Source organism: Martes martes (genome assembly GCF_963455335.1).
Source record: "Martes martes genome assembly, chromosome: 4".
Lineage (NCBI taxonomy): Eukaryota > Metazoa > Chordata > Mammalia > Carnivora > Mustelidae > Martes > Martes martes.
Genome location: NC_137891.1, coordinates 152,080,048 through 152,093,219, shown reverse-complemented (window position 1 = coordinate 152,093,219; position 13,172 = coordinate 152,080,048). Strand labels below are relative to the sequence as shown.

The 13,172-nt window shown below is 39.3% G+C and overlaps 1 protein-coding gene across 7 annotated transcripts in view; it reads left to right on the top strand.

Annotated features, from left to right (window-relative positions):
* ELAVL4 (ELAV like RNA binding protein 4) overlaps nt 1-13,172 on the top strand; it is a gene marked incomplete at both ends in the record, with an annotated part of 84,972 nt that overhangs the window by 2,174 nt on the left and 69,626 nt on the right. The window contains 2 exons of one of the 7 annotated variants that reach the window (XM_080802690.1): nt 799-922; nt 1,131-1,182. The exons of 5 other annotated variants lie outside the window; for them this stretch is intronic. In XM_080802690.1, the coding sequence (XP_080658816.1) occupies nt 1,174-1,182 (9 nt within the window). Of the gene's footprint in view, nt 1-798; nt 923-1,130; nt 1,183-1,837; nt 2,002-13,172 lie in introns of those variants that run through there. One more of the 7 variants, XM_080802691.1, reaches the window with a different exon arrangement.

The following is a 13,172-nucleotide window of genomic DNA, read 5'->3' as shown; positions in this document are numbered from 1 at the left end:
TTGTCAAAAGCATGCTTTACCATTCTTTATAGCATTGGGGAAGCAAAGAAAAAAATGTGTTTTAGTGGATTTCTAAAAATTCAGATCATGCCCCTATCCAAGTTGAGAAATAAATTCATTTAAATAAATCATTCATCATTCTCTGTTTTGAAAAGACAGAAGGCAGAAAGGTAGAGGCTGACAGCTGCCCCCATATCCCTCTGTTTTCTTTCTTTTTTTGTTTATTAAGAAGTAGTTTTCTGAAGCAAACTTGTAGGAACCCAGTTCGCAGAGCAAACACAATCTCAAACTTGCTGTCTCTTGAAACGCTGGCCATGGTAGCTGCAGAAGGAGCATTGCTTACTAAAAATCAGCAATATTAGGAAATAATAAAGTTAAAATGTAGATGTATTAGCACATTAAAGTGCTTTTGTTGTATCTTTAAGCCTAGAGGCAGATCATTAAATATGCATTTCGCTAGAAAGCAACTGTCGAGAAAGATAAGGTGGTTGAAAATATGCTATACTGGAAAAGCCCTCTGTCAAAGGGGTTTGGTGGTGCAGCCTTCAGGACAGGGGAACGGGAGGACACTCCCACTGGTAAGGTTTGCAAGCGGCCGGCGGGTGACCTGCAGTTGTTACATTACTTTTGAGCTAGGAGGAGGGAAAAGGTAAAAATACAAGCATGGCTGTTGTTGCTTCAGCCTGGCCTTAATTACCAGACACAAGAAGCAGTTCAGAAATCTGGTCTCTGTTGTTGTAGAGGTCACCAAATCATTAACATCGTCAATCTGGCAGTAGCTAATTTAAATAGCACCTGATGTTGCAACGCCTCCCTTCGTTTCCCCAGCCAATCAGATCCTGGCTTCGGCTGACAGATGGTCCCATAAATGGATGTAAAAAGGGGAAGCTTCGAGCCAATTTCAGCAAGGCTCTGTTCAGTTGTTCTTATCTACATCCTAGAATCGGGGGTTTCAGCTCACTGCTCCTTTTCTTTCTTTTTTTTTTTTTTTCTTTCTCTCCCCCCGTCCCCTCCCCCCAAATAATTGATTTACTTTACAATCATCCACACTGTGTTTTGTGGATCTTTAAATATATATAACAATAGTAGTCATTTAAAAAATATATCCTGAAAGCTTTGCAAATTTTAAGAGAAGAGTCGAAGCTCTGCGAGACCCAATATTTGCCAATAAGAATGGTTATGGTAGGTATGACTAGATTTATAATCTGTTGTTTGTGTTGCTGGAGGGAAGAAAAGCATCTACACCTTGACCAGTCTTATGCTTGCACAAGAGTTTAGTTCTCTGCTGCTGTTTGGTTCCTACATTTACTATCTCTTTTGTGTAGAGAGTGCCGGTAGGTCCTTTTATTGAAAAGCAGTGGGGAAATAGATTGTCATTTTTAACAGGTCATTGTCAGTTTTCCCTTCAACATAAAGGAGGGGGTGGTAGAGAGGGGAGGTGGGCTGAAATAATTGCTGGTTTGTTGAAAGAGGTTATATTACATGAGACCATATTGGCAGAAAAGGGTTTTTTTGTTTTTTGTTTGTTTTTTTGTTTTGTTTTGTTTTGTTTTGTTTTGTTTTGTTTTGTAAGGGAGAGGGGGTTTGTCTATGTGCCTGGGTTTCGTGGGGCTGGAGGTGGATGCAGCAGGGTTAGGAATCTCCATTTCCGTGCTGGAAATTTAAAGCTCGAGAAGCAGTTCCTGGATACTGAACGTTGAGATGGGCAGTTGTGTTTCGGGGGACTGCGCAGTCAAAACGGCAAAGAGAGTGATTTATTTGGGCTTCAGTAAATGCTGCATCTTGTATTTCAAAGAGTTTCCTGTCATGACCTCATAAAAAAGAGGAGGCGGCTTGTATGTGTAGCGGTGCCTGGCGTGTTGAGTTGTTGCTTCCTTCTCTGGGCAGCAGCTCTGTAAGAAGGAATGTCAGCTTTTACATAACGTTCCTTTCCGCTTTTGACACACTGTGTGAGGGTCCATCTTCTTCTGATCACAGATGGAGTGGAATGGCTTGAAGATGGTAAGTGAAAATTCAGAGGAAGGCAGCTTGGAGATTCCAGCCGTGTGTGTGTGTGTGTGTGTGTGTGTGTGTGTGTGTGTGTGTGAAGGGTGATGGACTGTGCATCGTAAATCACTGTGCAGATCATGTGTGTGTGTATGTGTGTGTTTATTAGTATTTCTCTCTTCTGAAAGCCAGAATCCATCTCCAAGTGTAATGGCACTGCATGCACACAAGGCACACACACTGCCTCTTCCATCGAACACACATTTAGCCAAGCAAGGTTGGTGTCTTTTTTGACAATCACAATGTCACCGTCGCTGTTGGCTGGCGTGTCCACCGCCTCTGTGAGCTTTCAACAGAATTACATGACTGTTAAAGTTAAAGGCACATTTCTTTTTCAGTCTCCTGCTAGGAGTGATGGGGAAGGCTGGGTACGAGGGGTGGAGGAGGTGAGGTTCAGTACCAGCAGATGCAATTGTGAAACAGGACTTCGGGATGTGGAAGGGGAAGTGGAAAACCTTTCTGCCAAAGTAGTAAATCTATTTTTAGCATCATCTTTTTCGGAAAAAAAAAGAAGCAGGGAAACTCCTTGAGTGCCGCTTCTGTTGCCTGGTGTTGACCCTGAAGATATGGCACAAAATGGCACAATCAGATGCCACGAGTGCCCACTTTGACTTTGAATTTCACCAGCAATAGCTTTCACGGGGTTTCAAAGCCGGGTATGTGGGGAGGCTGTAAATTCATATCCATCTCACTTATTTTTTGCTAGAAAAGCCTGGGGAGGACTTTTTGCTCTGCATAGATGTTATAACAAAGCTGTGGTCTTTTTCCCATTCTTAGAGGATTGCCTTTGTCTGGCTGCTTGTTTTGATGGGTGTAAAACAAATAAGATTAGACCGAGCAGCCCAACTGAAAGCGATAGCTGGGAGGAAAACCCAATGAAAGGTTGCCGGGGAAACGAACAGAGGAAAAGCCGAGTAGGGAGCAGGTGGCTATCATGAGAACACACTGCAAACAGTGTAAAAAAGGGGGGGGAGGACGGGACCTCGATTATCTTTGCTGTTCTTTGTGGCTGGCCCAACTTTAATTATTCTTTATAAATAGGTGTTAATTACATTTCTAACTCTGGTTTACAGTGATTTTTAGAAATCTATTTTTAAGCATCTGTTCTGTCTCTCTTTTTTTTTTTTTTTGGTTTAAAAAACAGAGAGAGGGAGAGAGAGAAAAGAAGAAGAGGGGGAAGGGAGGGTAGGGAATCTTGCTTTTTTTTTTCCTCTCTCTCTCTCTCTCTCTTTCCCCCTTTTCCCTGCTGTGAAATTGTACGTGCGAAAAATCGCAAGGAATCCTGTGAGGCCATTTGAAAAAAAATGTAAATTATATTGAATGAAGTTGACGGAAGCATAATAGTGAACTCCCACAGCTGATAGGTTCTGCAAATGATTTCTTAGAAATTTCTAGCAAATATCCATTGGAGAAATATAGGTAGAATAGATTTACCCTAAAGCAATGATTTTGTGCTAGGTGATATTGGTGTTTTTACTAAATCAGATGTTGATACTACAATTCTAGGGAGTTCATTGTATCTCTCATTTTATATCCCAAGTAGAAATGACTTTTAAAAATAATAAATGAAAAACTGTATTCTGGCCTTCATCTTCGTTTTCCTCTCTGTACCTCCAACCCCAAGGTCCATCAGGCTGCACCCTTGTAGGAACTGCAAGACATTTGGTCCTGGGTCTGGTCTTAGCATAAACTGAGTGAAAAGCTGATTTCTTTCTTTCTTTCCCTTTTTTTTTTTTTTTTTTTCAGTGTCTCTGAACATCTAAGACCCGTGAATGTGCTGGGTGACAGGCATCTTTCCCTTTTTCTCTGAGTGTGCTTTACTAGTAGTCTCTTTTTCTCATGATGGTGGGTACCAGAAGGACTGAAAGGTATAGTGCTTAGGCGAATAGGCAGTAACATAAAAACCATGATCTGTTTTGACTTGTTCCAAATTACATTTTTGATCAGATAGCAATATTAACCCCCAAAATGAGAGATTAAAAAATACTGAAATATGTTAAAAAGTTAGGAAATATATATTGGCTTTACAGAAAGTAGTCTTAATTTTTACTCTCTCCATTGCAAATCTCAGCACTTACCTCCCCCCCCTTCTTTTTTTCTTGCAAGGGGTTTCTTTTTGTTTTCTCTTCTTTTGGGGGGATTTTTAAAATTTGTTTTGACTCTTGAGGTAAAAATAAATAAACTTATTTTTTGGTCATAGGTCATACACTTGAATTTTTGCATAACCATATGTCTCTTAAAAATTAGGATAGTTTTGTTTGGTTTTTTTTTTTTCCTAAGAAATTTCTAGCATTATTTAGTTAGGGGGAAATAATTTCCTTAAGAACTGTCACCTTGTCTTGGGTTGTAAAAAAGGCACGTAGTTCTACTGCTGACCTTTCTTGCTTCTTTGTCTTAAAAATATTAATGCCTACTACCTGTATGTGGAGGTGTGCCTTTGTGGAAGCACAAGGCTGAGTGTGCATTTATTAAGAAATGAAAATCTGATTGGAAATATTTCTGCAAAAATCACCTCACTACATCACAGTTTTAATGATCAGAATGTCTGTATATGTCTGTAACATCATGGCCACATCGTTTAATATTTACATTTTTTAAAAAGATAAAATGGACATAGATAGGGAAATGACTGAGAAATTGCTTCGAGAATCACTGACTTATAAGATAATTTTAATATCTTGGGGAAAAAAAAAAGCCTAAGAAGCAACTTAACCACTCATTTTTGTAGTCCCATTCATTTCTAACTGCCATTCATTCAAGTCATCCTCCTGGCCAGATATAGATGAGCTTCCTTCTGTTTGATAGTTTTCCAAAGACTTAAAACTTTTTTCTCTCCCGATAGCTCTTTCTGGGTCCTTTGAATATTCAAAGATTTTGTGATGAGATGAAGGCCAGATTGTTGCGAGCTAATAACAATAGAATTTTTTTTTTTTAAAGGAAAGAGAAAGAAAATGAGCTCCGCATTTGCATTTTAGTTCTTAACTCAGTCTTAAAAAAAGGTTTGAGACGTGGTAGACTTCAGGTATTTGAAACTTAGTATTTCCGTTGGGAATAATCTATTTGACATTTCGAATCAGAAGTCTTTGCCTGAATAGTGCTTTGTGTGTGTGTTCAGTATCTCTAAAAGAATTTGTGGGTGAATCAAGGTGTTTTTCTCAAGTAAGAATTACCACTAACAATGAAAGGGTTTCCTCAGGGCAAGTCCTTTCTTTGGTTTGATTTCTCCCCTTTGCACTTATTTCCTTTTTGTGGGTTGATTCTTTTCCTATATGTAGACCAAATACTATTCCTTCCATGAGGATATATGCTGCTTCACTTAGCCGTTGGCATCTTAATGCCTTATTTTAATAATAATAAAAAAAAAACCAACAAAATAAATTGTGTGTACCGCAAATAAGGAATGGCGGTCTTGATAGAGGTCATTGTATGTGGACAGAAGTACTTTGGTCTTGACAAATTTCTTCATCAGTTCCAGTGATCTGTGGCCACCAGGCTCTTAATTTATATGCCTGGACACTTAATATGTATATTTGTTGGTGAACTGGCCAGCGGATGCTAGACACATGAGTGTGCGCTGGCGAATGCTGCAATGCAGTATTTTTTCCCAATGTCATTAGGAATTTGGGTGGGTATGAAGGGATACAAACATTCTCAAGCTTTTATCTTACTATCTTCCAGTAGATGGACCATGTTGTACAGAATTCGCCAGTTCTCCTTTTAAAAGCGAAGTCAACCTTTTATTGTCCGCTCTCTGTTCTTCCATCCATTTGATGGCTATGTGGAAAGTATGTGTATGTGAGAGAGGGAGACTGTGTGTGTGTGTGTGTGTGTATCTGTGTAAGCATGTGCGTTTCTGGAATCCTGCACCTGTCTTAGGTTTTCCTTATTTGGTATTATCAAATGTGTATACATACTTGCAAGTGTATGTGCATCTAAAAAGGGAAAGAAAACCAAACTGGGCTGGTTTCCCATAAGAAGTGGCTTCTCCTCCTCATAAACTCCAAGAGTTTTCTTATTAGAAAAATACAAAACTGAATAAAAAAAAAAAAAAAGATCCAGACCCTGCAAGACCTGCATTCATAACCAAACACCTTTCTTTAGTTGCCACTTGAGAAACTATAAATGTACAGATCTATCACAATATTTGTGAGTTCGAAGCTGCTCTCTCAAGCAAAGGGTTAGGCTCAAAATAAAATGTGTGTATATGTGGAAGGAGAGTTGTTTTTTTCTTTGGGAGCATTTGAACCTAATCTTTAACCATTGGTAAAAACAAGTAGGAGGTAGGGTGGCTGTGTTAGCAGTGTGTGCGTTGTTTTGTGAGTTTGTGTGTAGATGCGTATGCTTTAGAAACATCCTCCTATTTTTTAAATCTCCATGTATTTTAAGGGCGGAGGGCTATTATAGATCAGTGGCTTCTTAAGGGTAAAAAGATAGGTGATCTGTGGATGTGTGGAAGTTGTCACAAGCAGTAATTGTCATAAATTACTCATCTAGAAGTGGAAAGAAAAAAAGGCTGGAGGACAAGAGTGGAGAGGGGTACCAGCATGTGGATCTGCACTTGCCGATATAAGAGATAATGAGTGATAAATTTGAACTGGTGCAGTGCGGGATGCCCGATAATTTCTCAGAACCTTGACTTTGCAGGTTCATTACTTCCTTGCTTGCTTGTTCACACCTTTAATTATATCCAGTTTGGGATGCTAGCTAGGGGCACCAACGATGAGCCATTTTGTTTGTTGTTTACTTCATTAAGTATTCAGGCAGTGTGCTCACAATAGCTTTGGAGCATCAGTGTTAGGAATCAAGCACTTTGGAAACGGAATTGTTACAAAAGGATTAAAAATAAGAAAGCAATCGGCCAGGTAGCTTGCTTTGGATTTTCACTCTGCTTAATGGTAATATTTATGCTGTTCCTTGTACATTCATTAAGAAATACATTATGCAGTGTCAGTGCTCCTAATATGCTGGTGGCTCCCCCTACTTCCCTCACTCTATCTCTTTTCTCTCTCACCCGACACTCCACCCCCAAGATTTTGCCTTTTACTTGACCATTTTAGGACTGACCATTTTTGCTATGGGGAAGATCGGTATTCAGTCCCTCATTGTATTTAATACCAGAGATATTTTCCCTTCGATATGGGTCTTTCTCCATAAGGATCACAAAATGCTGAACACCATAAAGGAATCTTTAAATAATTTTTGTTGAGGAAGCAGTGAAAATGTTGAAGAAATAAGGTCAATGTAATTGTTGTGCTTGCGTTTTGTTTTTTGTTGTTTTTGGAAAGCCTTATTTTTGACCACAAAAGTAAAGTGCAAAACTAGCATATGTGATTTTTTAAAAATGGAAAAAGATTACAAGTCGTAGGTCTCTATTAAAAATAACTCACCTGGGACTCTTGGTTTGAAAAATAACATTTAAACTCGAGTTTAATTTTTTAATTATTCATGCTGAAGCTATAAAAATGTAATTCATAAATACTTTTTCTATAGGAGGTTTAGTTCTATTTTCAGGGTATGAGGAAAGAGAAACAATTCTAGCAAGATGGCGAATTCTGAAAAACACACCACGACGTGGAGGTTGCCTCCTCTCTGCACTTTGTGGCATTGAATCCACTCCTGCTTATTCTGCGAATCATTTACCTTCTATCGTCTCCTGCCTTGGAGCGACTAGTCCTTGAAGTGATTTTGCCAACTGTGTTCACAGTAGAGGCTAGCTATCATTTGTTGTTGGATGAAGATGTGTTTGTCGAGGACTTACTGTGTGCATTTCCCTGGAAGGTGGAATTCAAGGTCACCCTTTCTTTTTCTTCTGACACTGATCAAAACAAACAATAAAAGTCTAAGTCCCTGTGATTGGAGCTAAAGTTGAGTTGAGGGATTTTAAGGTTGGATGTCACATAACACAGTTTATGTCAAGTTATGAGAAGATATCTGTCGGAACATTCAAGTACACAAATGTTTTTCTTTTTGTATTTGTAAGAACCTGGGCATGACTCCAAAAGAGAGAAATCAGAGATCTTCTGGACATTTTTGTCTATAAAGTTCCATGTATGCAGATGTTTGCTTTCAGGGAAAGGAAAGTTTAGACAGTTGGGAGGAACTTGTCTTTCTGTCAGCTACCCGTGGAGCTTGGCTAGATCCTGTTAATTTTACAGAAATACAAATGCTGTTCTTCTAACAGAGATGACTCTGAGTACCTTTCCCCATGTCACCCTCCAGGGAGGACCTGAGAATATCGTGACCCTCTTGGCATGCTCCTATGCAAACTTTAAAGTTTGCACATAGAGCAGATGTCATAATGTTGTGATACACACTTAGATACTGCCTGTACTGTGTGTGTGTGTGTGTGTGTGTGTGTGTGTGTCAGTGGTATAGATAGACAGCCATGACCCCTGGTGTGCACTGGGATGTGCCAGTAATGGCTTCTCAAGTAGCCTGTGTTTTCCTAATCTGCCAGTCTAAACCTTTAGAGTTTTCCTTTCTAATTTGTACATGAAAAATAACAGGCTGAGTTGAACTATTTTTTTTTTCGAGTGCCCCCTTTGAAGATGCAGCAGTAGTAAAAACAGCTTTAATGATAAACTTTAACTCTAAGTGCTATTTAAAAGTCTGTCGTGGAAAGCCTGAGAACTTGCAGTCTTTACTAATGAAACTTTTATTAGGAGAGTGCTCACTTAAAATGGAGTAAACGACTAAGTCCCTGTAATGTGTGATTTTGACCAGATTTGACTCATCATCCTCTCTTATGTTACTTTTTGTAATGCAGCCAACCACATATCTAAAATTCTGGATATTGTACTTGTCTTCAATATTAATTATCTCTGTTGATGTACTGGGTACAGACAGTACAATTCCCACAAGTCCAGATTCTTACTGTAACACCAAAACAAAAGTGATATTTATGAATAATATTGGGAAAGTTGTCCTCATAGTAACCATTCCCCAAAGGAAACTTTACATAAATGTGCATTTATTATTCAGGATATTAAAAGGGAATCCTTAGCTTTTACTTTTTAATTTGGGTTAAAATATGTAAATTGGTTTTATTTTGGAGTTGTTCTGTTTTAGGTGGCTTTGGGGGAGGATAACTTTCTAGCTTGATTATATTTTAATCACCTCTGTAGTAGAAAGGGTTCCAAATCCTGAAATCAACCTGATTATTGTGATTAGGACCCAGAGGGCCAGTGTGCAGATGGGGCTAAAAACATATTACATCAACTTGTATATATGTAGAAAAATTAGATTTGTTTCTGCTAGATACCACTGTGCCCGCATCTTCACGGGTAGGCCCGCTCAGAGGTTATGGAACCCCAGGTCTGCCTCTGGATTCACAGACCTTCGTGGGCTGTCTGTTCGGTCAACCATCTGGAAAGATTGTTCTTTGTCTTACGAAACCAGGAAGTGCCAAGGACTTTGAAGTCAGGTGGATTGGGGGCTAGAGTCCTGACTTTCCCTATTAGTAACTGGGTGATCTTGGATGAGGTCCTTCAGTTCTCGAGCTTCAATTTCCTCATCTCTAAGATGGGGATGATAAGGCCTGACTCACAGGGTTTTGTGTGGATCAGATGAGAAACAATATGGGAAGGTACCAGTCATAGGCCTGGATATTAAAGGTGCCTGGAGGATGTTAGGTCTCTTTCAGTCTGCCCGTGCCAGATGTCCTGGGGAGAAGTGACACTGAATGCTACCCTCATAGTCTCCGTTCTCTCAAGGACAGAGAATTCAAGGAGGGTGGGGGTGATACACAGTAATTTTTAAACACAGACAAGCCCTCAGTTATGCCCTGGAATTATGTGGATTTATTAAGTTTTCTGCATTCTCATAGGCTTTTGCAAGGTACATTCATGGCCCCCTTTGGAATTAGAATTAACTTGGGATTTAGTTGTTAAATGAGAAAAAAGGTGAACATAAAATTAATTTTAATCGGTGCTGTTTTTTCTTTTTTTAATTTCATGAAAGAGTCTGTTAGGAATTTCAGAAGTCAAGCAGAAAAAAAATCAGGTTAAGCTAATGAATACGGTCTCATCTTTGCTGTCTAAAATATATTATTATAACCTGTGAGTTATTTGACTTTGGCCCAGAAACCAACCTCTTTGGAGCTATTTTTTTTCCTCTTCACCACATCAGCTTTTTTCTTCTATCCCTCTTATTTCCCCAACAGACTAAATTTTGAAGTTCTATTTTTCAAGGAATGGTGAAGAGGTTGAGGCAAAAAGTGGCTTAATGAGATTTTTCTAACTTGCCATCAGTTTTCTTTCTCCTGCTTGGTGAGGCAGGATGATGGATGGCTTTGGCAGTGCAAACAGCTCTAGAAGCGATCGCATTGACTGAAGAGGTGTGGGAGATGTGAGCAGAATGCTGGCCCTCAATTTATGACCCTCCCATTTGCAGGAAAGAAAGAGACAGGACGAGAGTCACCGTGAAGGCCTGATGTAGCTGTTGATCACACGCAATTGGAAGGGGTAAAGGGGGGTGTCAGGACCAGCGTTAGGCTGAGCCTAATTTTGTGCCTTTTTCCCAAGGCTCTGAAAGGGGAAATAAACAGGCATGTTAAATAAAATTCACAAGCTGTTCTAAATCGGGACCTGTTGCTGTCACCAGTGAGGAAAAAAAAAAAAAAATACAAGTAGTACTTGAAAGGATTCGAGATTGAAACTGAAAACATAACCTCCTTGGTTCAAACAGTATTTTAATGTCATGGATTTGGGATTCCACTTTATAATCAGGGGAAGGATGTGAAAGGGAGTCATTTTCTTTCCTTCAATTTAATCCTTAAAATCAGGGGACAGATTATAAATTGATGGGATCCCCCAAGCACCGTTTTGCAGACCCTATGCTTTTGTGTAAAAACAAACAAGCAAGCAAACAAACAAACAAAAAACCCCTTTGCTGTGAAGCAGACAATAGAATTTTTCTCTTTCCACGTGTATCTATTTCAAGCCTTCACCAAGGTTATTCTAAGGATTCTAAGCCTTGTATGTGGTACGCAAGCTTTCTGGAAGAATTTGGTTGATTTTTACAGCGTGTTTTGTATAGGCAGAAATACACCAGTGGAAGAAAGGGGTTTGAATGTGGAGAGCGGTAGAGGTTTTTGCATAGTTTATCCTAGAAAAATCTCACCCTATTAATGAAAGACCAAAAAGAAATGATTGGGTGAGTGATTTGAGCAGGTACCTGGGCAGGGGAGGGGCAGGTGGACATTCTTAGAACCTCTTTGGTAGATACATGTTCATGTTATTAAAAAATTGATTCCTATTTAAGCCAGTACTTGAGTCTCAATTCCTTCTTGCTTTACACCTCTGGCTTAAAGTTATCAGCAAGAAGAAAAGACTTTTATCTTGGAAGAGCTTTAGTAAAAACTCTTAAGGTAGTCTCTAGTTGGTGAATTTTGGAGACATGGGCTTGCAGTTGCTGTAATCATAACACTACTCTTCCTGAACTATTGTCACGTCACTTTTCCGAGAACAGAGGAGAAATGTGTTTCTAGAACCTCAGCTATTCCCAGCACAGTTATGCTGTAATGGATCTGTGACTAGGGAGATCATTTCTCATATTCATTTAACATTGTATAATTTTTGCCCTTTGGTGTCAGGTTGATCTCCTTAATGCAGTTAGGGCAGGTGTTGTTAACCCCTTTTTATAGAAAATAAAACTTAGCTGCCTGCCTTAGGATACATGTTTAACAATATCAGAAGTCTTAGCTCCACAGTGTTTAGGAATACATCCAGCTTAGCTAAAGCTTACTTCTCTAGAGGGGGGGAACAAAAACAAACACAAAAACAAAACAAAACAAAAAACAATTCCTTTTCTAGATCAAAATTTTTGGTGCGGAATCAGCAAATACAATTGCATGTCTGTCCCTATAAACCACATTCTAGGTGCCTCCTGGAATGTCACAGTATTTAAAACATATTCTGATATAGTGGGTAAGGACAGTGACAGGCAGAATGTGAAAAGTGTCTCGGCAGAAGAGGTACAGTAGACAGAAGAGAAGACATTTGTTGCTGTTGGGGGAAGGAGACAGCCTTCATAGAGGAAATGTCATTTGGGTGGAGCCAGGAAAGATGGATAGGCAGAGAAATTAGGAAAAAGGGGCATTCCGTGTGGAAGGAAGAGTATGAGTAAAGGCAGAGTTAGGCACTTGCTTAAGCAATGATAAGTAGTCTGGTGGAAATGCAGCATACGATGTGTAAAGATAAAGCTAGAGAGATAGGTAAAAGCTATCCTTTAGGAAGATTAAGGTGTTTTGACTTGGTTTTAACTTTATTTGAATTAGTAGCTATGGGATTTCTTAGATCAGAGGATTATGGTTTCTTGATTGTTTTGCAGGGTCAGGACTTGCCTTTATTGGGTCATGATTTCTCAGAAGTTGAAGTCACTGAATTGGATGTTGGTTATTTAAAGAGAATTGACATTAAAGCACTCTTCTGATGAGAGTGTGATATGATGATGATGACGATGATGATGATGATGATGATGCTGCTGCTGCTGCTCACACCCATCGAGGATTGCTTTTTGGGTTACAGTGCCAAAAAGCACTAGGAGGAAGAATATCAACTTTATTCCAGATTGTAAAGAAGTGTGCCATTAGAGGACCACACTGTGTTCTCTCACTAGCAGGTACCAGTGCTCAAGTTGTGGGAAAGTGTGTGGCCAGAGAAAGGATGGTGGCAGTCAGGGAATCAGCTTACTTCCTCCAGAATAGAAAAGTACCCACTTCAGACTTCCGTGTACCATGGCATACTTGTCTTCCCTGGTAGTCTGTGAGCCCAGAAGGGCAGATTTCTTGTCAAATGCTCTCTTATTTCAATGTTAGGCACACAGTAAATACTCAATAAATGTTTATTGAATTGAGTTATGATTTTTTTTTTTAAAGAGTGTGAACTATAGAGTTAGAAGACTTGCGAGTTTTGGGTCTGTCGTTTAGTTTATTCATCCAAGTCACGTAACCTGGCTGAGTTTCAGGTTCTTAATGTAAAATAGAATTAATACAACTTCATATCTTGATGGGAGGATCAGTTAAACTGTATCCTTGACACACCCCAATAGACAGAATAACAATATTGGTAAATAACTAGGTTCTAGTTTTGCCGATAATTATTTTACTGGGTCTTGACCAGAATTAA